The sequence below is a fragment of the Taurulus bubalis genome (genome assembly GCF_910589615.1).
Source record: "Taurulus bubalis genome assembly, chromosome: 8".
NCBI lineage: Eukaryota > Metazoa > Chordata > Actinopteri > Perciformes > Cottidae > Taurulus > Taurulus bubalis.
The window spans coordinates 14238688-14266444 of NC_136596.1; the positions used below are offsets into that span (position 1 = coordinate 14238688).

Genomic DNA, 27757 nt, shown 5'->3' on the forward strand with positions numbered 1-27757 from the left:
ACGCGAATAGTTCTGCATTTTAAACACACATCTTACAATAGCATGTAGACAATAGCCGTCTGGTATTATTATATGAACGCATCATAACGTTCGTTAGTTTTTTTTTTCTTTCCGCTTTCTGACAAAAACGTCCTTAGAGGAAACACAAGCGGCTAATCTCCGGACTTCCTGTTTAAAGCTCGACTGTTGACTAGGGAAAGGGGATGAGGTCCTTGGAAGATAATAAAACTACCCAATGAAACCGGAATAGAAGTTCAGTCAAAATGAGCTGGTACGTATTATCTACATAATTAATTCAGCGTATTAGATTGAAAGTATGACTTAAGAGGCTATAGTCTATAATAAATAACAAGGACAGATGGCTTGTCAACGGGCTCCGGTTATTTCCTGGTAGCGCTAACGTCATTAACGTTACAGTTAAACAGGAGTTAGCTAGCTTGTGATAAACTCACGAATATAACCTTTCCGAGAGACAGTGAAACGGGTGACAGATGGTCAACGGAGTCGGTCACGTGAAACAATTGCCAGCAAAGTGGCAACGTAACGCTACGTTGTTGCAAAGAGTCAACATTGAACGAAGGGGTTTGATAACGTACCGTGTTTAGCTTATACAGGACCAAGTTGTGGCTAGTTTAGAAACATTAACTTAACTAGCAAGCGAACACACACAGGATAGAGTAACATTCCTATCGAGAGTTGTAGCTGCTTGTTTATGCATACTGTTTAAATACACATAGGTTGAGCCTTTAGCATTAATTGGAAACTAAATGTCGCGAGCTAGCAGTGGTCGTGAGGTCATCAGGGTCACCGCTGAAGGGATCGGATCCTTCGTTGACTGTAGTCAACATGCAACAATGACAAACAAACTTGTACAGACATATTATTGTCTTACGTTTCGGCTGCTAATCTACAAGTCTGAAGTTATCTACTGGAAGCATATTACGTGATTGTGAAATTAATATATGTTGTAATACAACAATACATTTTGAGATGTCACCTTTTTGTTGAAGGTGAAACAAATGGCAGTTTAATCAATTATGAAAATAACCCTGATCAGCAAAGAGCTTGTAGTGCATTTTCTATGGCGCCACTGATGATTGTGGGGTTAAGTTCAATAAATGAAGCGAGGTGGTGTGAACAGTTGGTTTTATGACATAGTCTGAATGGATTATCTGCACAGATATTAACTGAATCTAAAAGTCTTGTCATCAGAGCGCTTCCGTCCAGCTGGTGATGTCCCTGAGAAAGTAAACAACAGCAAACAAGGCTGTGCTATCACTTTCAGCCAAATGGCAACAAGGAAAAACATTCTTCTACATCAGAAGATGTAATGTGTATTTTCAAACCCTGACTCTTGACTCAAATAAGTTTAAGTATAAAATACTTTTCTTCTCAATAATATCTCTATATGATACACAATTATCAATTGGCCTTACAGGCCCTCATCAGCACGAGTTCTTGACCCAACCTATAGTCTCTCAGGAGACGAGGAAAAAATCTCCCCAAAACCTTTGCTTATGAAGACAAATTCACCCAAGGGTGTCTTAGAGTTAATTTATCATTTGCTTGATGCTCTTTGTAGAAATAGCTATAATTTGAATCTTTAGGCTTCTACCTTGTTATAGGGCGGTCAACAATATACAGTATATATTGTATAACAGTATTATTTTATTTTGTAAGCCTATGTTTAAATTGATCAGATCTGTTTCTCAACTTTGACAAACATTTGGTCAGTCGGAACCTTTTGGTTGTTTGACAAAAACAGTTTCTTCAGTAATAACACATTTGACCCATCATCCTTACAGTTTAGGCTTTTGGCCTATGAAGGCAATGAAGCTTGACTGTTTCTCTTCTACAGAGAACCTTCTTCGTTTGTTGCAACCCAATAATGGTTGAATTCTTGTTCTTTTGACAATTTTTATCTTTATTTCATTGCATCGCTCAGGATTCATTTCAAATATCTGTAATTGTTTTTTATGGGAATATAAGTATGGAAAGCTTTGTCATACATGCTTTCGTTTGTGTGTTGCTGTTTATGAAATTAAAAAGGTCTGGATACTTACAGAGCTTGTTGCCCACAATTTATTACTGCAGTTCAAGATGAAATGCGGAGAACCGAACACATATTAGGCCACCAACAAACTCTTTCAGTTATGTGTATGTACACTAACTCCCTTTATCATATGTTACATATTCTTTATGTCATTTTCAGGGAAGACAATAATGAAGGAAGCAAAATGACGTCACATTTCAGTCAGACAGTTAATAACTGGGAAGCGACGCTTCTACCAGCACGCACTGCCAAACACAAGGTCAAGAGTGGGGTGCTCGACCAGTGAAAAGAGTCCTTTATGGGCTCTGCTGACTGACGCATTCCAGTAGGGCCTGCAAACTTGCCTTATGACGTGAGAGGTTTGACTTTGGGGTCATTTTCAGAACAATTCTACTTCCCAACTTCTTCAACTAGCCCTCTGTGCTACATGGAATATCCAAGATTGAATGATGCAATGTCCCTCTAATGGCGTACACATTTGCAGTTTTAGTGAAAAGCCATTGGTTCTTCCAGTTGGTGCATAATGTGTCCCGGATAGAGAAGACTGTTGTGTCTTTGTTCTTGCCTACGTGCTTGCTTGATGGCAGTGATGTGTAGCCTATTACAGCAAAGATCAGATAGCTCTGGAAATGCAAGTTGACCATCTTGCTGATGATGACAGCAAGTGTGTAACAGAGCACTTTTTTTTTTTTTACTGCGTCTTGGCTTGAAAATGGACAATGACCAAATATGACCAAAAACCTCTCGTGTCACTGAGATGCTCCACCATCCTAGTTCCTACAACTATCCTATTTATGTATCCCTTGAGGTATTGGTTCATACAGTATGCACTTGTGTGAGTAAACGTTTATTGATTAAGTACATCTTCAGATGCAAGTACTGTATATGCACACATCATTATTACTTTAGATTTTTTTTTTTAATCAAATTGTCAGTATATAGCACTAAATATCAAAGCAATGTGCAATCAGTTGAACTGCCCACGCATGCTATCACTAGGCTTAGATTTCTTTCAGAAAAATTGGGCCTTCAGCTGGTGTAACACATACGTTTTCTGTCTTCAGTTGTCTTGCGGTCAGGCCTCTGCCATGTCAGACGCTTGTTCTGGGTTCACAGAACTGAACTTACCAGTGTTTCTAAATGTGACAGCCCCTACAGAAAGATGGCTCTGTGAAGAAACATTAGAAATTATTCTCACAGTGACTACCATCCTCCCTCATTTTCTCCCTCTGGTTGGTTGCCTGCTACATTTTCCCTCTCCCTCCCAAAGCACACTTCACTCTGTGTGTTTGCCAGTTCTCATGAGCGGTTGAAGAGAGTGACCACTTTCCTTTGGCTCTTTGTAGAAGTGGATACACTCTGAATCTGTAACATTAAGGACTCTCTCCAGTTTTTTCCCCCTTGAATATAGAAAATCCATCCTTTGGTACGTTAAAGGGAAAATCCATTCTAATACAGTTACACTTGGACGGACTCTATTGATGTCATCGAGAAATGAATCCCATCATGGACAATGCTGCCAAAACATGGCAAAGAGAACATTGAAAGCTAACATTTAAGTATGTTTCATGGCGCATTGATGGCTGTTTTGAACACTGTTATGTTTATACTTTTCCATTTAGTTTGCTGTGGATGTCATGATTTTCTCCTAGACACACCCACCAAATGAAAAAAATAAAAATTGCAGTCTCATTGAGATCAACATCTCTTTTACAAAATAGACCTGAGACAAAGTACAGCATCATAGGACAATTCAGTCATACAAAGCAATCATCACACACAGACACACTAATTAAAACAATCACAATTATTATTAGTAAGAAAACCTTTAATGTCCCTTAGAGGAATAAGTGTTTTGCAGTTTGTTCCAGTAGCAAGATGCATACAATACCAATCAATATAAAACCTATTGATATGTGAGGCACTTGTGTAACCGTGTGTAATTGTAGTTTCTGGCTTAATAACATAGTCATCATTCATAAACATGGAAAAGGATCAGTTAAGGTATCACAAATCATGAGGGCATATGCCAAACAAAGGAATTCTGCATTAGCAAGAGAAACAGTTGTGACAAAAAGTACAGTACAGCTTACAGTACAACACTGGATAAAAGGTTCATGGAATATGTACACATCACAGTTAACTAGTGTTTAGGCAAGACACTTTTTGTGAATGGTTGATACGTTTCTGACCAGGCTGAATTTATTCGAAAGTGGGGTTGAAAACGGATCTTGTGAGAGAGTAGTAGTCTCTAGGTTCTGGTTCTCCTAATTGTAGCTTTGAGAGCACTGATTGTCAGTTTACTTCAGTTAATTACATTAATTATACTGCTGTTGTATTTTGGAAAAGAAATTCATCCAATTTCAAAGACGGTTACTTACGTACGTTCTGTATTTAATATGACGTTATAGTGTACTGATCAGGTAATCGAAAGGTGAGTCACATACGATGGTGGTGAGTAATTTCTGTGGTATTTTCCGTATTGGCTCACCCAAATGACGACAAAGTGGGTGAAACTTCTATCCTAAGCCAAAAGTAACAAAATATTTTCAAGCATTAGTAATCGGTAACGATTCGAATAAATAAAAGATTTGTTCAAAACTCCAATCAAGATATAAGGTCAGGACAATTGGTAGTTGATAGAAACTAACACACAGCACCAGCACAGAGCCAGCTAATCAAAAGACATCTTGATACTTCAGCCACTTGTGAAACCTGTTTTTTTTTGTTCTTTTTTACTAGGTTAAACCTGCTGTTATTTGACCATATTGAGTTTTGTGATTGAGCTGTCATCAAAAGGATCTTCCCCACACTTCAGTAGCATTCCCTGGTTGCACAACGAAGCCCTACATCACACCCTCTCTTTTCCATCTCATTAGTCTACACACCTTTCTTTTGACGCAGCTGCTGCCTCACCCTGCCTGTCAGCAGCAACTGTCCATCATATAGCTTAGATTTCAGGCTATTAGTGCCACATCAATGACAACCTACAGCCCAGCACATTGGCATGGCAGTTTTTTTCTGTCTTATGCTTTTCCAAAGCAGTCTGATGCTCGGCAACAACTTATTAAGGCAATGACATGGTTTTGAAATGTGGATAAAAGATTGTGTTTTAACTAAGAAGGAACAGATTTCTTTTTCTTTTACCAAAGCTATTGTCAGAATGTCAGTGTATTTGTCTTTCAAGAGTGAAGAAAAGTTTGTATTTCATTCTCAAAATGAGATGCAACTACTGCAGTTACGCTAAACTCCCAAGACATGTTTTTTTTTGGGATTGATTTGTAGCAATGGTCTCAAGTTTCATTTTTAAAAGCAAGTCATTGTCCTGACTGTGCCCTTTGAGTCTTAAAATATCAGGTTGTCTTGGCTTGCTATTTTTCCTGATATACAATGAAGCGTGTGCATCTGTGTTTGATTGCCAGCCGGGGTCATCCAGTAAAGCCAGACTGAGAAGAGGGACAACCACTTCTGTTTAGTTATATCCGCCTGCAACGGGAGCCAGATGTGTTTAGTGATGACATGTGGTTAATATACATGGCTTTGAGCAGCAGGAGTTAACAGCTTCAGATTGTTGGTGTTAGGGATCTGAAAGATGCGTTTGTTCACCTTTTGACCTGTACCAGCCTCTTGTCACCCATCATGCAACGGATGACAATCTAAGCATTCAGTTATTCCACCTTTGCACGTAGTTATTTTCCAGTTGCTAATGTCTGTCACCTGCTATTTGCTTTTGTGTGATTTCAGGATTCCCTTCAAGATTGGACAACCAAAGAAGCAGATTGTCTCTAAAACTGTAAGTCTCTCACGAGAACAAAACGACTCAATTTACTCATTAATCACAAATGTTTAGTGCATGAAATTCATCCAAGTCTATTTCAATTAATAAATAAAAACTTATTTTTTCAGGCATTATTTGTACAAACAAAACAAACCATGTTTTTGTGAAGGTTTAGCTGTAGTAGTTTCAAAATTGGTGTATACAACATGAGTAGTAGTATAAATAAGCGAGTGCCTCACCCGAAGGTAATGTCTGACCCATGCAAGGGGGCAGAGGTGGTTACCTTGAAGTGACGGTGAGTGGGTGATCTCCTTACTGGAGAAAACCACTTCCACTGTAATGGGTCTGTGGCCCAGCAGTCGCTGTCAGACTGGGTTTCCAGCTTCCTGTGCCATCCTCGGCAAAAACCAGGGAGTGGGTTAGAGGCAGCCCAGTTAGATGATCCGCTGGTGACAAAGTGTCAACTGCCCTCCTCGTTGTTTTAGCCACTGTGTTTACATCCAGGAGTCCACAGAACCACAAGACAGGAACCCAGGCGGCCTCTGTAGCCTGCTTGGCATGTTTTAGAGACATGGTTGGACAAACTGTCGTAGCCCTTGTTAACCCTGGGAACTTGATGCACTCAGTATGTTACTTCTGTTTCAACCCCTGGAACCCTCTTTTGTTATAATTCCTTCGACGTGGTCGGTGCCCCCCAACAGTTCCCATTCCCGAGAAAGTACATGGCCTAGGAACTATTGGCATTAGGTAAAGGGGTAAACCATTGAACCATGGTTGAGTGCTAACGCAAGCCTTGACTCTCACGTACATAATTTAGTCGAACTACGAACAAGCACTGGTTATTGCTAGTATGTCTTACATCTTAAACTATGTTGTCACCGCTTAATTCAGTCTAATTTACCTACACTTCTTTATTCTTCACTTCAGATGATGTGAAATTGTATGGAGGAATTTTGTCCCCAAGTTTGCTTTTGACTTGATTCTTGGGACATGTAGTTCCTCAGACTCTGTATGATGTATGTAATTATCATGTGCTCATGCCTTGGGATAATCCAATTGACACACAATAAATAATGAAATCATAGAATTTGTACATGAACTGTGTTTTTCTTTAGGTTGAAAGAGACTTCGAGCGAGAATATGACAAGCTCCAAAAGTAAGTCTGCATTTTCAACAAAAGTCTATGTTATGGAAACGATCAAAGAGTTGTCCTATATGTGGGTGGTATTCATTTGTCTATGGAGGGTTTGTGGTGTAGGATCATAATGAACTCAACACCTACTTTGTGTGTTGTGTGCTAGAGGTCCAATGCAGGCATGTGTGTAAAATGGTGTTCTTTTAGTGCTTTCAGTCTGGTGAATGGTACTTTCTCCTGCACTACTTATCTGTGACCAAATTTGACTTTTCTGGAACCAAGTTATTGGTCAGACGTCTCCTTTGTGCCAACATGAACAATGTCTGATTATTTTTTAATACGAATGTAACTTAACTGCTTTTATCAACAAGTTAAAAAAATATATACATTATTTAAATTATTTATAAATAAAATGAAACAAAAGTAATAACTTAACATGTGAAAAAGTGTTATTATTATTTATCATACAATATGTATTCATTATTGTTCATTCACTAGTCAGAAAATGTGAAGTAAGAAACATGTACCAGACAGTGTAAAAAAAAAAAGTTGTTGAAAACATTGGATGATCGTTTCAGAAATGTTTGCACGCTTTATCCTGAATTAGACAGTTGTATGTTTTTGTATAATTTGACATGCAGGTATCTTGACTTTACTTGTTTACAAAGCACTATGATTAACTCACACTTAACATGCTCCTCATTGTACACAGTTTCTTTGTCCCACACAATTTGCCAAATCCTGCTGCGTTTTGGCACTTTTTTTTCTCAACATTGAACTGTGAAAGGACCCAGATTTGAGCTACCATGGTGTCTGAATGAAAGAGAGCTTCAATGTTTCCCTCAACCACTGATACATTAAGATTGAAAGCTAGAGTTAAGGTTATAATACTATAAAATTACCTGTAAATGCACCATTAGTGTTCAGAAATAGGCCTAAATGTCCAATTATTTCATTAACTTGTGGATGTAGACATTCTAAAGGCATTTTACAAGTGACTAAAATGCCTAAACCAAAAATATAATATATCATTTGATTAGCCCAATTTGAATTGACTAGCATGATGTCAGTGTTTCTATGAAACAATGGACAGCGGGGTTCAGAGCACATAAGCACCAAAGACCTGAGAGCTCAGTACATTGGGGCCCTCTCTTACTGCAAGGCTGAGGTTGTAGAAACTCCCTGAGGGCCTTGCAGAATGAGTGGGAGCACCATTTGCCTCTCAGGTTTTGTTGAGTAGGAGGGCCCATTATCAGGAAGGTGTGGTGCCAATAGACCTTATAGATGAGTCAGAGCAGCAGGCCTGTACAGACTTTTAGGTTCTCCACCCTAGAGATCCATATCAACACACTGTGGTGCATCTGTGGCCTAAATATACTTGCTAGACTTAAACACGGTTCCCGTTTTTGAATTTCATCTGCCTGACAAAAGATTTGTGTAAATTCACTTGGGATTTTATCTGGATGAATGATATTAAATCAAGAATAAGTATACTTGCCATGTGTACAGCATCATGATTTTCTCATAGCTTGACTAAAGCCGGACTGAAGCACGGTTTTTGAGACCAATTCTGATATGAATATTTGAGAGTTGTAGAAGTCTTATAACAATATATTAGACAATTTTATTTTTTTTACTTAAACGCATATTATCTTTGATTCGAAAACTCTTACATTTCTTATACATAATTTTCACCAAATATTTAGTGAGCTAGAAAAAAATACTAGTGCTCTCTTGATGACAAACTATGTTCTAACATAATCTTTTTAAGGATTTTATCAAATGACTGATACATTATGTCTGCAATTACCAAATATCTATTGACTATTTAATTGGTTTAACTGCATTGCCTGCTTGCACAAAAGGGGACCAGACGAGATGATTGTGGCCACGCAGGCCCAACGTTGGGGTTCTGTCGCAAAGAGCAGCCGCTCTATTAGCACCTTTTGGAAAGAGACTCCAGGCTCACCTGGCACTCATCCAGGATTACTCTCCTGCGGTCAGTGCTGACAGAGTAGGGAAGAGGCAACAGCATTGTGCAGCACATTTTAAAGTAGGAGGTGCTATCTGGAACAAGAATTTCACATGCACAAACGCACACTACAAGAACACATCATGTGAACAGGCATTGGACTCGTTGCATGCTAGTTTGTTTACATAGTGAGATGCTTTCACCCACCATTCTGCAACCCGATCTCCATGATTGGCAGGGTTATTCTGTTATTTTCCCAATTCCATATTTTCCTCCTTTCATTACTCTCAAGTGTTAACTGTGTCAGCCAATTTACAAGACTATTTATTTTAGTTTTAGTTTGTTTTGCATGATGCCCTCAGTTGACTCCACTGGCATACATACTTGCATTCAAAACAAAGTTTAGTTATGTAGTATGATTTTCTCAACTGATTCTACTTGCTGGCATCCCAAAGACGGAAATTATTAAACACTGACAATATATCAGCATTTCCAGACGTTAAAGGTGCATTCACATGGACAAGAATAACCAGCTAATGATCGCTATTGGCTCTATTGTTGCCAGTTTGTTTTTGTAAACATCACGGTCAGGAGAAATGAGTAACCAGATTACTAGTAGCCTATGTATGTACAGGTTAATCATGTCCATGTAAACAAATTGTAATATAATAGCTGCATAGAAATATTGCCTCTTAAGTGATCTTTTAGATTCGCTTTAGAACACTGTGATGATTGTCTGATCGTACTCCTCACAGCACATTGATTGTCCAGGCCTACATGGAGATGTATACTTTGTTAGGGAAACGGGAAGAAGCCCTTTAATTATTATACTGACTAAATCCTGCTTGAAGTATTGTCATATGGACAATATTTTGAGTATTTGAGTATGCATTTGCTGCATTCAGAAATGTCTTTTTCTATATATTTGTAATGTATTACTATATTTTGATTGCTGTAGGAGGGCTGATATGGCTTATGAGACCCAGTTCCATCTAATTGGCGAGAGAAATACAAGAAGTTACTGTGGAGATTGTTCTGACAGATGTTGTTTGAACAATACAAGATGAAGTTACATCATTTACTGCAAATGACATTTTTGGAACAACCTCCATCTGGTCTGTGGCGATTCAGTGCAGAATCCTAAAACACGTCAACACAGACAAAAGCATGTAGTGGAACAAGTTATGATAGGAAATAATTACAGATTTTTAGTTACCCTTAGACCCTTCAACGTCACAGTTTACTAGCCCTTTGTTTGTACAACAAACAAATGAATAAATTACATTGCAGTTACGGATTAAAGTCTCAAATCAAAGCTATTACAAATATATTCTGACATGTTATACCATTAAATGTTTCTAATGCTGCAGTTGACAGTTGCCCATAACCCCACATGCTGTTTTGTGACAAAAATGTACAAATGTATTCTTCTGTATGTGATTCAGAAGATTCATAAATTACTGTCTTTAACTAAGAAGTTATATTGATTCAAAACTCTTTGGATTATGTTGCACAAGCTGTTTGATTTAATTTGATAATAACACAATATGTTGTCCTTTTTTGGAGTTGGTATTACCTGAATTATAACTATCCTGTCACTTGTTTTTTTTTATGAAATGGAGCCGTTTCATTGTGTGTTCTATAAACGTATAAAAAGCTTCATTGATAAATTAATAATACTAATAAATAATAATACTTTTATGGTGCATTGTTCCTTCAAAACCCAACTATTAAACAGTTTTAATAGTCAGTGTCGATGCAGCAAAAAAACAATTGCATGTTTAGTTCAGGCACCTGTGTCACTAGTTGTTTATTTCCTAGCTGCTGAACAATTGGGAAAAAAAAGAAGCCAAATCCCTGTATTTGGAGACACCAGACTGCCATTTGTGGGTTACCAGTGTCCTAAATCTTATGGCCAATGGCCATAGTGCCCCCACCAGAAATCCTTTGGGATTACACGGCTATTGTCTCCCCTGTTGGTATAATACCTCAAAGCAAAGATGGAAATGAAACCACCACATTCCCTTTTTCATCAAACAGGAGAAATGATATGACAGCAGTCTCAGGGGAGATGCTAAACCCCTCGTTTGCCTTAATTGATGTAATGAATGGCGTGTGTTTTCAGCCTCCATAGTCTGGTAATTGCCATTTTTAACACCCATCAATGGAATATGAGCAGTGGAATGATTGAAGACATTAATGCTTTTCAGAGGAAATGTAGTTGACAGTAACGAGAAGGATTCCCTGAATTATTAATTAGCTAGCGGATGTTATAATGATATTTTATGTGGAATCAATGAAATGTGTAATTCCTTCTTGAACCAGGTTTTTTTATATACTAATTTCCTTTTCTAGATTTTTTTGGGTTTGGCGGTTTTCTTGTCAACACGTCTTGAATGGATGGAATTGATCTTGAAAAATATATAGATTTACTTCTGATTCGTGGTATGAAATGTGGACACGGTGTACCATTTTTGTCATGTTTGGTCTTTTTTTCTCTTCTGTCTAATGGCATTGTTTGTTATGCATTTTAGACCATATTTCCCATTGCTGTCAGTGTTACTTATGCTTTACTGTATTACTAGACCAGAAGCTTGCAGATAATCATTCTCCTTCTTGTCTTACAGGCTGGAGGATCAGACGAAAAAGCTTCACAAAGACATGAAGAAAAGCACCGAGGCTGATTTAGGTGTGTTCCACCACCAACGTGTGTGTTACCGCCTGGTGTGCCATTGATCTCCACTTGTTCACCAACATACTTGATGTTGCTTGGCAGGTTTTTCAGGGCTAGAAAGACTCTTTGGTTGTCTGAGTTTTTTTTGGTGGTGCATCAGTTCTCTGAACAACTCGACAAATGAGACGACAAAGTGCGGGCCTTCACCTTAATCTTCTAGAGGTTTTTCCAGGCTATCATACATCTGTTTTGGATTCATGAGCGTAGGGCTCGAATTCGTCTACCATCTCTGCCCTCATTTATTCAAGCACTTGTTGGTCGCAGAAACCATATTTTCTCTACTTTTTATTTGTTGAATTTGGAGTTGTGTACTTTTGGAAGCAGCAATAGCAACGGCCTGTGGTAAGTAGTCAGTTGTGGGGGTGGAGGAGCGGGGACGGATGGAGGAGTGAGAGACTTCTTCATTTCCTCTCCTTTGTGCTCTGGAATATGGATGTCGGCGTCATCAAAGTGTCGTAGCTGTCAGGCCCTCATTAACGTTAATGGATTCCATCTGTTGCACAGGTCCCATCTCCAACAACTGCTACCAAACAAAGAACTGGACCTACTCTGCATGTCGGCACTGCATTTAATACACTGCTTTCTATATCAACTGTCATTCATCAAGTCAAGGGTGGTGATGCGCAGAACTCTATTGAACTCGCTTCCAATTAGCCAGTGAGGAACGATAATATCTTTTAAGGCTTGCTCCGGTTCACAATTTCAATTAGACTAAGTAATAGGAGGCGAGGTAAGTGGCAGGAATAACTGTGCTTTGCATACTGAGGAATTGTTCACGTGGTTTCAGTCCCAGGTGACTACAAGAGACGTGAGCTTCACTTATTTGCACCTTACTAACACAAATAATTAAATCACTACCCTCAGGTCACCTTTTGCTTTTCATGACCCTATAATAAACATGTCTCCCAGTCATACCAGACAAGGCCAAATCAAGCAATTTGTTACCTGTCAAATGGAGAAAGATTCAGAAGTGGCACACAACGATAATTGATTGGCTGAAAATTGGTCTTGAGAGTGTGAAAAGAGACCAATGACTGTTCCAGATCTCCATGAAGCTCATTTTCACCACAGCCTCTCCTGTCAGTTTGTATCTCCTCAGTGAAGCTCATTTATTTTGACTGTGAAGCCATAATCTGATATGTGCTCTGTGTCTAAACAACGTGGCATGTGTGCAGATTAACAGTAATTGGTGCTGTCAGTATAGAAACATTGCAAGATTTTTGGTGCTCTGGTGAATATTCAACACGGCAGCTAGCCCCAACAACCCCTCCGATTTTTTGTCTGTGGGCAGCACTGTGCCACTTGGCTCTTTTATTTATTTCCCAAAAGCTCATTTTTGAATACGCCACCACAAACAAACAAATTCACAGCAATTACGGTAATCCACAAAAATTGTTCGAGGAAAAATGCCAACAAATCAGATGTTGAATTTGATTAGAATCTGTAGATTAGGTTTCAGACATCTTCAGTGACCATTTATATAGCCTGTAGTCTACATGATTGTCTTTTCACAAAGTTGTTAACATTTTTTCTTTAACAATATCCTCTGACTTTGTGTGTCTGTCTCTCAGCCATGTCCAAGGCGGCAGTGAAGATCTCTGCAGACCTGCTGAGTAACCCGCTGTGTGAGCAGGACCAGGCCTTCCTGGATTCCATGACTGCTTTAGATACAGCTATGAGAAGGATGGACTCATTCAACCAGGAGAAGGTCAGACCCATTCCCACACAAGTCTCTCGCTCTTTGAATTTTTAGTGCGTTATCTCACTCTTTTGTGTCTTTCTCTGCTTTGCTTCCTTGGCACTTGCCATTGGCACAGATACCATTAAAATAGTATCGGGGGAAATGTTGTTCCTCAGACATACAAAGTAGGAAACTAGATGGATTTTTGTTGAAAATGCATGTTTTCATATTTGTCAATATTGTGCAGCCTGTGGACTAAAAACTATCCGTATGCCTTTCCTTCTGCTGTTTTTGAAAAGCATCTGTGGCATCATCCTCTATAAGCTCAAGCTACTGGTTATCAGCTGTGAAGATTGATGCATTTGTGACTCACTGGTGTCTAAAATAACTCATACAATGTAAAGGCCTTTTTTCCACAGGAAAATACTGTTTGTCCGAACATAAAATATATAGAAGTAACTAGGCATTGTTTGCATAGTGAACAAGTCTAGTGTCTTACTTCTTGAAACAAACCGTTGGCTTCAGTTCAACACTTCTTTAAAAAAAAATGTTTTTACACATACAATACATAATACATATGACTTGCAAGGTTACACGTTTTTTTTTTCTTCCATCATGGAGAAGAGCAACTTTAATCCGCTTGAATTTATAATACTTACAACCCTTTTATATAAACTTCTCAAATCATGTTTTTTTGGTACAACTAGATAAGAGCCACCCACCAAACTGATCCATAACTTCCTTCACTTATGTTTTTCCTCTTATTGCACTTTTTTTTGTGTGAATCGATATTTTGAGTATTTGTTGATTTGCAGTGTGTTTCCTTTTAATCTCTTTTTGCTTTCACTCTTGTATGTTTTGTCCTAAGGGGCAACTGCAGATAGGCAGACTTTTTGTTCCAGAACTCACTATCTCATAGCTGTATTTTGCAAAGATCTCTTCTTTGGCTATCAGGCCTCTTCAGATTATTTGCCGGGTGCACTTCAGGTTTTTTGATTAGAATCATTGCCACAGGTAGTTGTAAAGTGAATCATAGGGGCACCACATGTGTGCATCCTCAAGGCACTACACTGTGAAGGGTAGACTTTTAAAGGGGAAAAAATACAGGAGATCACACTAAGGCGTACACAGATTTACTTTTCTTTCCTTCTGTGTTTTCTTGACTCATTGCCTTGCTGTTCAGTGTTTTGGGCTTTTCACATTTGTTGTCTTAAATGTGAAAATGTGTAGCAGAATGATTAGGTGTGTAGCAGAATGATTTCACAACTCAAAAACAATGATCTAGCATGGTGGAGAAAATGAATACATTTTTTAAAAGTGGGTAATTTATTTATTCCATTGTAAAATTTAAATGTAGCATCTCTGGAAAAACACACCATTAGGATTTGTACATATCGGGTTGAGTGGACGGGACTTTTTTTTCCCTCTGAACTTTCATGAACTGGACTCAATTTCAATCGAAAATCTAACCTAACCCATCCCCCCGAGATATACTCCCACAGAAAGGTCACATTATTATAATTTATGCCACTTAGATTGAAAATATATTTCAAAATTCATGTCATGAGTTAGTAAGTGGAATACTAGATTTTATTTTAGGCGTAATGTACTTTCTACTTTTATAAAAAATGACTTAAATGTGACAGAAAGAGAAAATGATTGTATTGAATATATAATGTGTTAAATGGATTATAAGCAACTATGCTTTAGCACTGCTGTCACTTTTTGTTTCTGTCCTTTCTCCTTCAGCTGTAACTTACCAGTCTTTCAGACCGGCTTTGCTCACAGCTCATCAAATTTTACAGTAGCCATTTTGAGTGACTAGACAAAGTAGAATGTGGGCTGGATGGAGCGTGTGGGTTTGTGACCCGGGGTGCGTATGTTCTAGGACTTGGCTTGGTTGAGCGCCCAGGAGAGCAATCCTGACAGTTTCACTGTTTTCAGTGTGGAGTAACTTTAACCTTCTTGAGAATTTTATACTATATACATTTTTTTTTCCTTCATTTTTTTACTGTTTTAGAATTTGGAACTAAAGAAAATGTTTCACCAGTGTTTTCATTGGATGAAGGATGTAGAGTACTTTAAATCCTCTTTCTTTCCACATCGTTTGCAGACTAAAGTTTGAAGATTGACTCTTTTAACAGAGTCTCCCTGCTTACATTCTCCTCCTGGCTAAAACTGTAACCTTTATATCTGCCATCTCTCCTCAGTACCCTCATCAAGTCTCTGTCGTCGCATGTGATTTGTATTTTCACATTTTAAGCAGTCTCTGGTAGCAGAAGGCATAACATGTCTTCATAGAGTATAGTTTTGGCTCCATGGTGTGTAGTTTTCTTGTTTGGCTGGGACGTGTTTGACATTGATTCAGCTCGGCACTTTGATTCCAGCACAGTTTTCACTCGTGGAGGACAACAGTCACCAACGTTATTGACGTGGTTGTATGTTTTTTTTTAACACACTTTAATCCGGAGTGGATCTTGACAGCTAGGTCACACCTGATTTTCTCTGCACTTCTTTCAGTCTTACTAAATAAAAATCCTTGTCTTAACACAATGTTCCATTCCGGGTTTGGGCAGGGCTGTGTGGCTGAAAGTGAGCTGAAGGCTAAATAGTGATTCTGAGCACTTTTTGGTCAGCCTGCTATGTGGAATATCACCCCAGGTTTGCTAGGTGTTTAAAATCTAGCACAGCTCACTGGAACACTACTCAAGCTTCTCCCTTCAAGCCGACTGTTGATTCTGACGGCACCAACAGCAAACCCTATTGCTCCTGCACAACAGACACAAAAGCATCCACCCTTTGCTCTTCTCCGCGTTGAGACGAGATGTTCTGCCGCAGGGCCCGCAAGTGAGAGAGCCAGCAGATAAAACGTGCAGCGATAATGAAGGCAGCAGTGGCCCAGGTCTGTGTGTTTTATTTCTGGGGCTGAGGAGGGCGCACAGCCCCGCCGGCACACTGCTGTCGAAGCTGAGCCCCAGTGTAGATGGCGGCAGCGCAGTAGAGGATGCTCCGTTTGGAGGGATATTGATTTCCTCTGCGATCTGTGTGTATTTTTGGGAGGCCTGTGTGCCGGGATGGCCTCTGCCCCGTGACTCACTGATGGAGACTACTGCTTGAGCGCCGGCCTCAGGCTCTGCAGGGCCTCCAAGGAATAGCGCTGCCCCCCCCTCACTGTGGGAAGGGGCAGAGGGTAGAGGGCACCAGCATGCTTAAGCAAATCTGCCGCTGTTGTTCTCCCTCCTCGCTGCATGCTCTCACCTTAGAAGCAGCGGCGCAGCTCAAGTCAGGGAGGGGGGATGGTGTGAATATGTAAAACAAAGAAAATGTGAATTCCCATGTACTTATTTGTTATTGGTTCTCTGTTTTCCCTCAAACCATAATCAACCATTTTGTACTTGGAAATCTGCCTGTGTGAAGCGGTGAGTGTTGCTGTATGTTCTCATAGATGGTCAGGGCATTTTTACGGAGCACAGCTGCGATCTTGCTTCCTTGTTGTTGTGTGATTGACTGTCCTTCCAATAGTGAGTGAACATATGATTAGTGGAGCTGCTCACTGTTATCATGCAGCTGTCACTTCACATCTCGCTGTTTTTAAAATTCTCATTCGCTGTTCTTAGCATTGGCTCTTCACTTTACTCATTTGCCTTATTAACTTAGCATTCTGTCATTCGCGAAGATCTAGTAGTAACAGTCATTTTGAATCTGCAATGTAAATTACGCTGGAAACTTTATTAATTGTGCGCCAACTTCTGTCGATGAGACTTGGTGCCGGGGCTGGAGGCCTCATGATGAGATGTTCATTTACTTCCATTTAACACCCCCTTTTCCCTCCTTCCCTCCCCTGTCAGTTCTGGCAACCAGAAGGAGAATGCAGAAAAATATAAACTGTTATTGTTAAAATGTTTGTTTGCAAAGAACTTTCATCTTGTAAGGCAGCCCACCCTCCACAGGATTTGAAATCAGTTGGGCTTTGCTTTCATGTCCGTCCCCTGACAGTTCCATCCTTTTGTATCGCAAGCTCAATGAATATTCAGGGGTTTCTCCTCAGGGCTTGTGTACAATAAAGGAGTCAACGTCATGAAAGTTTCTTTGCAAGCCCCCCCCTTTTTTCTTGAGTGCTCTGTTTGAAATATACACAATTGTTGATGTTTGTGCAGCGGCATTACTTTGCAGCTAATGAGCGAGCGATGTAGATGCTATTTTGTTCAGAGTTAAGTTTTGATGTAACTCAATTTGACAATGCATAACAATTTGTAATGTCTCTATAGAGCTGCTTTTTGCTTATGTTAACAATTGTTCTCTATTACAGGTCAACCAGATCCAGAAGACAGTTATTGACCCTCTAAAAAAGTAAGTGTCCATCTTCATTTCATTTCTGATTTTTGTTGTTGTTTCTTCTCAATTTTAAGGGTTTGTCTTAAATTACTCTTTATTCTATTATTATATAGAGTTTTTCACACTGTGCCATAGGGTGCATTTAAATGTATTATAAATTCCCAGAAAAGTATTGTAAAGTTGTAATAGTTCAGTTTGTGTAGCTTGAAGTTCCTGATGTGGTAAATCCATAAAACACACTGGGCAGATTAAGTCCAGTGCCCTGTAACATTTTTATTATTGATGCAGCGCTTTACACTAGTAGTCCTGGACCACCGGAAGGCCTGAAGTGTAATACAGATTGTAAAAATTAAGTAGGGAGTGAGTGGTGCTGCTGTGATGGTAGTGCGTCTGGAAGAAGGTTTATTCGGTTCTCATTCCTAATATCCGCCCCCTTTTGAGAAGGCGGTGAATGCTATTCCATTCCTTAAGCTTCACACACACACACACACACACACACACACACACACACACACACACACACACACACACACACACACACACACACACACACACACACACACACACACACACACACACACACACACTGCACATCTGCACACACACACACACTGCACACACACACACACACACACACACACACACACTGCACATCCAAAGCAGAGATACTGAAGGGAGTGGTTGGACTATCCCACCCTTCTTCCGGAGCGCTTGTTAAGGTTTTGCTTCCTCCTCTTGGCTCCTCCCAGGAGATGGATTATACATATGCTGGTTATGAGAGCATGTGCATATTTTTCTATTGAGGGTTTATGTTGAACCCAAGAAGCTTGTTATTTATTTTTATTTTTTAAACAACCATTGTCAAGAGATTCCCCTGTTAAACAAATAGGGTGTGTGTGTGTGTGTGTGTGTGTGTGTGTGTGTGTGTGTGTGTGTGTGTGTGTGTGTGTGTGTGGCCCCGTCTTCCTTGTGTGCTCTGGTGGCGGAGCAATGACAGGATGGAATGGTTCTAATTTCCTCTTCCTGGTGGGCGGAAGGCGGACGTGTGGGCAGGCTCAGAATATGGCAAAAGGCCCAGCTTCCTGGGCCCAGAGCCGTGGATTGGTTGAGGAGGGGAACTGTCTCAGGACCGTGCACACGCTCTCTCACACACACACACAAACTAAAATTTTGGAGGGGGTGTTGTCTCACAAATATGGTATTTTAGATCATAAAGATAGGAATTTACATGATTCTGAAATGGAGCAGAGGAAGTAAGTTCATAAATGAGTTTTGAAGCAAAGCTAAACTGGCCTCTCTATTAACTTTTTACCGTCCTTAAAAACACCCTCCTTAATTATTAGTTGTATTACTAAGTGTCTTCTATAGAAAACAGAGACACAGAAGCTACTATACTTTACAGCTTCCATTAAGATTCCATTAGTCCATCACTAATGAATATTTGTCATTGTTTACTTGGTCTCAGAATACTCTATTTGTGATTTTGTGTGTCATCATGAAAAGAATTAGAGAAGAGTTGAAAAGGAGAACGTTAATGGAAGACCTTGATGTGTGTGTGTGTGTGTGTGTGTGTGTGTGTGTGTGTGTGTGTGTGTGTGTGTGTGTGTGATATGTGCTTGTGTCCATGTGTTAGTTATTGTTGCCATTTAAAATCTTGGCACTTGGTGTGTTAAAATGTACAGTAAACTAATGAAAAAGAGGCCACCATATCTCCCCTTCCTCTCCCTGCCTCTTTCTCTCTCTTAGGCTCAGACGTGAGTTTTGTCCAGTCAGCGGGGTCACTCGATGACATCACTGTGTTTATGTGAGGGGAGGGGAGTGCGTGGGCATTGAGGCATTTGTGTTATCTAGGCCTTCTAACCTAGCCCTTTCTGCTCCGTTGCTCTTTTGGGTGAGACAGAAGTCAGGCCTGTTTGGAGACCTCTGCCCTGGCTCGCGCTATGACTAGACAAGCCACATGCTTCACTCCTTTCAATCAGAGGAAGACTCGGCCCTAGTGCAGGTTGTGAGGCCTGGAGCCGACAGGACTAATTGTTCTTTGCTGTCAGGCTGATATTTTTTGGGGGTGCAGTGATTCAATTGTATTTAACTTTGTTGTTTAATTTTTGTAATCAAATTAAAATGTTGTACCCAGGATGTTCGTTTGCTATGAGCCCATCGTATCTGGTGTATCATGTTTCCAGGTTGCCTGAGTTTTGATCAACAAACACAAGACAAGTTGTGGCAGATCAAACTCTCCTTCTGAGACAAAGGAGGCTCTGCTGGCGTGTACGTCACACACTCACAAGTTCCCATGGCCTGCTGCTCTTAAACCATTTATACGAACAGGTGGTAGTTATTTTACATTCACAGAAAGCATATCTTAACAAAACTGGCCACATGATGTAACCTTTTCAGGAATTTTTCGGTCTTCTTCTAAAATTGTGACACTTTCGAACAATTCCCTTTTCCATATTGTTAGTGGTTTGTTTTGTGTTTTTTTGCAGTAGTGAGTGAGGTATGTGAGCCTCCTAGACTGAGGGTGTCTAGACCAGACTTGGGCTTGGCCAGTGGGTCAGACTGGCCTCTCTGTGGATTGGCGGCCACTCATAAACAAAACCTTCTGGTCCAGATGCTATTTCCATCCAGCTTGTTTACCACAGCCTGACCTGTCACATGTACAGTGGTGAGCCCTTGGTCCTCGCGTGGCCCTCAATCAGCGTAAGACCTCATCTAGACAAGACCGGAAATGCAGACCTAGCTGGCTGACTGGTACAACCAGTCCAGCTGTGATTAGGGCATTGAGGGAAATGTCCAGTAGCTGTCATTATCAAGTTACCTTCAACCAGGGCCACTGCTGCATATCCTTTTGTGGGAGCCTTTGACACAGCCGAGTCACTAACGTCTGGACACAGAGAGCCCTGAATGTAAGTGAGAGATCAGCATCCAGCATGGAGAGGACAGGAATTGGTTAACAAGCAGTTGGCTTTGTGTCTAGCTCTTCCTCCTCCTTCAGCGCCAGGAGAGCAGGGGCCCTTAAGTCTCTATACTGAAACATAGTAGTTTCTGGCAGTGTTGTCCCACTTCAGAGCACAAACACCAGGCCATCATGATGTGTCATGAGGAAATTGCTCTGTGCCTGTCAGGTGAAGTGTGCTGGTGAGAATGCGATCAGCCTTTGTGTCATCTGAAAGCTGGTTTGCTGCTGTGTTGTCATCAGCCAATAGTGTTGGAGAGCAGTCATGCCTAGAGGGCAGTTACATAATCCCTTGGCACTTCAAGCATGTGTACACTGGAGCAGATAGTAGACTTGAGGATCGGCATCCACGCCTGCCATAAACTGGGCCAAAGTGGTATTTTATAAATAGCGGTAGAGCGTGGGTTGCAGGGCTGGGCTGAGCTCTGTGATGTCACTCAAACGCTACAAGACCACTCCTTGCCTAACTTCCTGTGGGAAATAATCCCACACACACACACACACACACACACACACACACACACACACACACACACACACACACACACACACACACGCCCTCGGGTAAGGTGCACAGGCAGACGCAGCAGCAATCTAGGATTTCACAATCAATCCACAAGTTCTCAGTGGCTCCCTCATCTGCTGGACGGAGCAGGGCAGGCAGGGGTTGGCATGGAGAAGAATGTAAATCATGTTCCCACACATTTTGTTGCTAATAACGCTATGGGCAATACACTATTGTAGTAGTGTGCCTACACTGTTGATACAATGCTTTAAATGAGTCATTCAAAAGAGATATATCTCACTCTTCATTAAGAGTGTTTTTATTACTGACTCACATGTAGCAGGCACCTGTGTGAATAGTGTTGTGGTCTGTTTTTTTTTTTAAACACTCACTGGTTTGTGTCCATGTTAGAAAGACTAAGAATGTCTTAATGCTCCTCTTGTTGAGTCTGCTTTGGTCAGAATTTGTTAATGACTGCTGGGATTTTAATATCGGCCCATGATGCTGTGTTAAATCCCCTTCATGCACACATTTGTTTTTCTTATAAAATGAGACATTACTAACTAACAAATAATGCTGGGAAGATACATTCATCTTGTTTATAGGTTGGCTATCATCCAGGTTTGTTAATTGTTTTTTATTTAATATTATTGGGTCGGATATTTACTATATACAGTATTCCTGCTTCCCATTAAAAGCGGCCACAAAACCAGTGCAACAAGTCCCAGGATGAAGCTCAGACTCCTGTTGCTAAGTTACAGATGAGTGTTTTCCTATTTTTAGTGCTGAAGACTAGGATTCTTGTTGGAAGAATACATTTTCATTTAGAATATGATAATTGTCACAAAATGAATTGTTTCATGCCATTTTGAACTACAGTAATTAGATAATAGATTAGAGGCAGCTTAATGCAAAGCTGTCCTCTGGGGTTTGAGAGTACCTCTACAATAAGATGTTGAGGAGAGGGATTTTATTAATTCATAATGACTTTTATGAAGATAGGATGCCATGCAGAATGCATGTCTACAAATGTCATAGAGCAAGAAAAGCTGTTTTAATAATTTCAGTAACTTCAGTTTCTCCCAAGAAAATTCTGGGATTGTTTTATTTTTTCCCTATTTGAGTACTTTGATGTGAGTGCCTGGGTATTTTTTGCTTGCACGTGTGTGTGTGTGTGTGTGTGTGTGTGTGTGTGTGTGTGTGTGTGTGTGTGTGTGTGGTGTGTGTGTGTGTGTGTTTTTGTGTGTGTGTGTGTGTGTGTGTGGTTTAGTGCCCTATTGGTTGTGTCAGAGATGTCTAAGGTTGTCTGTGTGCTGGTTTATCGCAGGTACAGTGGCGTCTTCCCCAGCCTCAACATGGCAGTGAAGCGCCGGGAACAGGCACTGCAGGATTACAAACGGTTGCAGTCTAAAGCGGAGAAGTATGAAGAAAAAGAAAAAACCGGGCCTGTTATGGTCAAACTACATCAGGTACGTTGAGTTTATAGCTTGCATCGGTGCACGTGTTGGTCCACTCCAGTGCTCCTCCTCCTGCAGAGGGACATAGTTCAGTTGCTTTTACATGTTGCACATATTGTGAATAGGTCACAATAAGTGTGGAAAAAGACACAAATGCTGACTGGATATGAACAAAAATAGTTGAGCACATGCATACTGTACATGTGCGCTCCTTCACCCACGCAAGCTACCAGGCTCTCAAGTAGTGCCTTTTCAAAAAGGCGCTGCTGCACATCTACAGGCACGTAATTGAGAATTGTAGACACACACATACACACATCATGAGGCCACTACAGAAGCGCACACATTCACAGATAGCGCTGCAGTGCTGCCTATGCTATTGCCTCTAACACATCCTCACATGGCGAGCCACCCACACACATTGAGAAAAGCACCGTCAGGGGAACAAAGCCTTGAAGAGGCCCCTATATCCCTACCCTTTGAATCCCCGTGCACTTAAAGAAATGATCTTAACAAAACTTAACTGGCATGTGTAAAGAAAACTAACTAGTGTGAAGAGACCATACCATAATGCAGTAGATCAACAATATGTTGTAGTTTTAATATAGCAACTCCCCCCTTCCCCTTAATAGAAATTATCACCCTCTCACACATATTCATTGTGCATTCCATAACTATATACCTACAGTAGACTACCCACTAATATATTCACACACAGATCAGTGGTGCTGGAGTCCACTCACAGCCAAGTCTGCCCACATAACCCACTCCTCCTCACTGTGATCGTGATTACAGCCTCTTTTTTTTGCACTGCTTCTCCGTGGGAATTAGGCAAAAATTTCTGAAAAATAAGAAAGACACTAAAGATGGCTCCACTGCTGAAATACTTTAAACAAACTTGTATCTATTTGTAGGCATTTGTTTTTCTCAAAATCTTTGCACAGGTTTTTGTAGAAGAATGTGTAAAAAAACAACGTGCGCTGACATGGTGAATTGGGGGGGATGTTATGTAAAATTAGAAGTGATGATTCTTTTGTTTCCTCTCTCACCTCCACACCCCAGGCCAGAGAGGAGCTCCGACCGGTCAGGGAGGACTTTGAGGCCAAGAACAAGCAGCTGCTGGATGAGATGCCCAAGTTCTACAACAGCCGCATCGACTACTTCCAGCCCAGCTTTGAGGCTCTCATCAGGGCGCAGGTTAGTGATCTTCCCCCCCGGAGGTACACAAACAATAAGGCGCTTGTGCATGCACACGCACACACACTCTCTCCACAGTGTCTGTTACGCCCTGCGAGCGTTGATTACACAACAGTGGATAAAGTGTCTGATTGAAGGGAGTGTATGATCCTGGCAGTCTGTCTCCCTCCACGCTGTCCTAATGTGATTAACCCCCAGTGACGGCCCACACTGCTGTGTTTAGCCCAGGAAGGCCTCATCTGTCTGGCTCCACTGCAGCCCTGCATGTCATCCTCTAACCTGAAGCTTCTCTTAAAGCAGCTGGGCGTCTCAAGTTAGCGCCACCATGTCCCCCACCCCAGACCTGCCTGGCCATGTCATTTCCTCTTTGGGACAGTCACTGGCACACTCCTAATCAGTTAACTAGATTACCCTAGACCTAATGCCAATTATGTAGTTCTATGTTGTACTTTGAACTTAAAATTAGCAAACTGACTGATTATCGGTCATGACAAACATTAAATATTTCTACAAATCTGAGCTCTGGTCTTTTTTCTTTCTACGGTTCAATACATTTTTTACCTGGCTTTGCAGTGTGCAAGATGTATTATGAATCATACTTGTGCTTTTTTATTCAGTTGACATTATCTTTATTCATGTAGCTCAAGCACATGAATGAGCATTTACACATGTTTATACACACACGCACACAGCCACACGTGGGTGGCCAGTGGACCTCATCCCCAGCCTGCATGTACTTGATTTCATCCTCCACTCCCTTCTCTCCCAGCCGCTGTGGCTGCTCAGCTCCCAGCGGCAGCAGGAAAAGGCACAAGGCTGCTTTTGTTGTGAGCCTCTAGTTTCACTATCACAAGTACTGTCCTGAAACTGTCAGTGGGACACTTGGCTTGACCTGTCCACCTGTACAGATGTTGATGAATTGAGACATTGTCTTGATTTTCCCTTTAGTTTTGCATTCTTTGCTGCATGTGTTCTTAAAAAAAAAAAAAAAAACATTTCTAAGATTACGTTCTTTTCCCAGTGGATTTTCTGTTTCCTGAATCAGTGGTCACACAATGTCGTAGGACTTACCGGATAGAATGCAACATACATTATTCATTATTGTTGTAGGCTAAGAGGTTAAAGTGTAACCTCTCTGTATACATATTAAGCAGCTGAGATTGTGGTATGTTAAAATGTCCAGACACAAGTCATTTAATTTCAAGCTTTGCTTTACCCAAAGACTCCTTTTTGTACCGTAGGTGGTCATAGGCTGTGTTTACTCCTCCTGGTGACTGGGCTAATTGTAATAATAGAGTGTCTTTGCTACAGAGGGCACTCAAACACTGATCTGGTGTACATTATCATCACGGGTCAAATGGACATTTCCGATGGCTCTTTCAACAAGCCGTTCTGCATATCCGCTTTACCCCACAAACAGCAGTAACCCAATACTTATGGCCCACTCGTGTGGTTTAGGTGGCAAATGTTGGTATAAACATTGAAAGGTCTTTCTGGCTGAGCACTTAAAAAGGCGTGTACAACAAGTTGGTTCAGCAACTTAACTTTTTTTCCTTTGGGTCTGACATTGTCAAATCTGTCCGTGACAGAGAGGCAAATGTTATTTCTGTATACGATGCATAACTCCTGGTTATTTCCAGCTTGACGTAGCCCTCATTCTGTTGTGAATTAGCAAATCGGTAAGCATTTCTCCTACTTGTTGTTTGGTTGGTCTTGCTGTTCCGGCCTACAATAGGACACACATGCAGTTTCAGAGAAGCCAATGGTGCCATCTTAAGAGCATGGTATCGTATGCATCACTGCATGAATAAATATTGAGATGTGTGTGTGTGTGTGGGTTTCAAGGGGTTGTATTTCCCAGTACTTTCATTCTCTGCCTACTCTTCTGGAGTCTTGTAATGTGATTAAAGTCTATTAATCATCAAAGCAACTCTCTAGGGAGCCTGACTCATGAACTAAGGGGAAGAAGCAGGGGTGGGAAGTGTCAAGAAAGCTTTCAGTGAACACTCTCTATCTCTTGTTCAGATTGGGAGAGAAAAGCAGGGTCACTACCCACCGAAGTGCTGGGGTTTTTGGGGCTTTGTCGGAGTTGTTTGATATCTGTGGGCTTCCTCTTCTCCCTTCAAATCACTTCTCATTAGCAGAGGTGAAGAGGAATAAGACCAGCAGCTTCAGACTAGTGAGTAAGAGCATGGTTAGATTGTGCGAGCAGAGTCTGGATATGAATTTGTTGGAGTTTTTCCTGAGAGGCATCTAAGAAAGATCTGTTCACCCTGTCGAGTTTCTATCAAACAGGACTATTTTTTTCTTCTGCTCCCCAGGTTGTCTATTTCACCGAAATGTACAACATCTTCAGCGAGTTAACAGACCAGATCGACCAGGCAGGACTGACTGACGAGCAGAGGGAGAGGGAGACTGAGGCCAAGCTCTGCGAGTTGCGTGCTCTGTCCATTGTCGCGGACGACTGAGGGAAGAAAGCCGAAAACCGGGATGGGTTCCTTTCATGCCTCTCTGAATGGACTGCAGTCTTTTCAGGCTCCTTCGTGCAGTTCAAACGGACAGCAATGGCCTTAACCTGATTATCAGATTGTTTCCTTGCGGCCTCATCACCCCTCATTCCTCTTGCACTACACTCCCATGTTTCATTTTTTCTCCAGAGAGACTCTGCAACTCAAAGCAGCTGAAATGCCACATTAACTAAGCCATCAGCCAAGTGCAGCATTATAAGCCAATATGTTGTTTTTTTTGTAAAGGAATCAAACAGTTTTCGTCAGAACTAATTAGCAAGGTTACACTTTGTGGTTTCAGAGATGTCTATAAGCATTTACTTTCTAAAGCAGGAAATGAGCATGAATGTTTTTATTAGTCACATCTGCAATGTTACTAACAATCTGTGACATTTTTATCACCCAAGTTTGAAATGACAAACACTACAACTGTTATGTAATATACTTTAGGTTACCAGCAAGAACATGTAAGTCTGTATTTTGACCTTTGCCGGTTAGCTCTAAGTTCAGCGTTGTGCCATGTTGTGAGAACTTTTTATTGGGGTTTACAGGGAGGTATTGGTAACACCACCTGTGCATTAAGTGCCTACATTGTCCCGGCCGTGGATGTAACATGAAAGCTATCTTCAGTAAAGTTAGATTGTGCCCGTGCAGCGATGTTGAAAGGTCAACCACTCAGACTGCGGAGAGAACAAGTTACTGTTGAGGTCTAATCAAAAATAAAGGCTGGTGCTCCCTCTAGTGGAAAATACTAATCATGACAATTTCATTTTATTCACGCCATCCATCCTTTGTTGTATTGTGGTTCAGTTTGTCTGTTCGTAACAAGCCTCACGCATTGGCACTCTAAAGAAAGTCCTTCTCTGTAACTTCTCAACCAGGGTTAGAAGCCAACTTGTGTTTTTAGCTTTCCATGATTTTGGACCAAATTATACTGTCATTGCACTCGTTTCCACCATCAGGTACTGCCTCAGTATGATCAACACATACTAGTTGGTCATGCGCACACACATTGTTCCAATATTATGTTTGTGGATTTTTTTCAAAAGGTGTCATATCCAGAAGTTGACTACTTATTCTCCCATATTTTGAAATGATTGAAACAAACGCTTCGTTGATTTGACTGTCTGAGTTCTGTTATATTTTACTTACGTGTATTAATGAAGGTTTTTCTATATAATGAAGTTTTAAGTGGTCGATTTCATTTGACAAGTAATACTTCAATAGAGTGGGTTTTAATTTAGGTTTTTGAATGTATTAACACAAATCTGTAAAATGACTGTTTTTCAGCCATCATTGTAATGTATAGTCAATTGTGAAAAATTAACTGAGAATAGTAACCATGTATACAGTTGTATTTTTGCCTTGAGTTTAAGTTTGGATATCCACTGCGTAGTTCAGTCAAATGCAGAAGTTGTTAAAGAATTTAAATCACACAAAAGACTCA

General features: G+C 40.6%; 1 protein-coding gene across 1 annotated transcript; it reads left to right on the forward strand.

Moving 5' to 3' along the window:
• Positions 1 to 178: 178 nt before the first annotated feature.
• On the forward strand, positions 179 to 27740 carry bin3 (bridging integrator 3). The gene is made up of 9 exons (XM_079222192.1): positions 179 to 271; positions 5798 to 5846; positions 6947 to 6987; positions 11566 to 11627; positions 13244 to 13380; positions 17663 to 17703; positions 22477 to 22618; positions 23669 to 23803; positions 26125 to 27740. The coding sequence occupies exons 1-9, from the start codon at positions 264 to 266 to the stop codon at positions 26269 to 26271; spliced, it is 762 nt and encodes a 253-aa protein (XP_079078318.1). The 5' UTR covers positions 179 to 263; the 3' UTR covers positions 26272 to 27740.
• Positions 27741 to 27757: the final 17 nt, after the last annotated feature.

Bases quoted from the DNA above. Each gene is read 5' to 3' on its own strand.
- bin3 (XM_079222192.1), top strand. The intron at 5,847-6,946 runs GTAAGTCTCTCA...GTTTTTCTTTAG, and splicing joins AGCAGATTGTCTCTAAAACT to GTTGAAAGAGACTTCGAGCG. The intron at 11,628-13,243 runs GTGTGTTCCACC...TCTGTCTCTCAG, and splicing joins AAGCACCGAGGCTGATTTAG to CCATGTCCAAGGCGGCAGTG.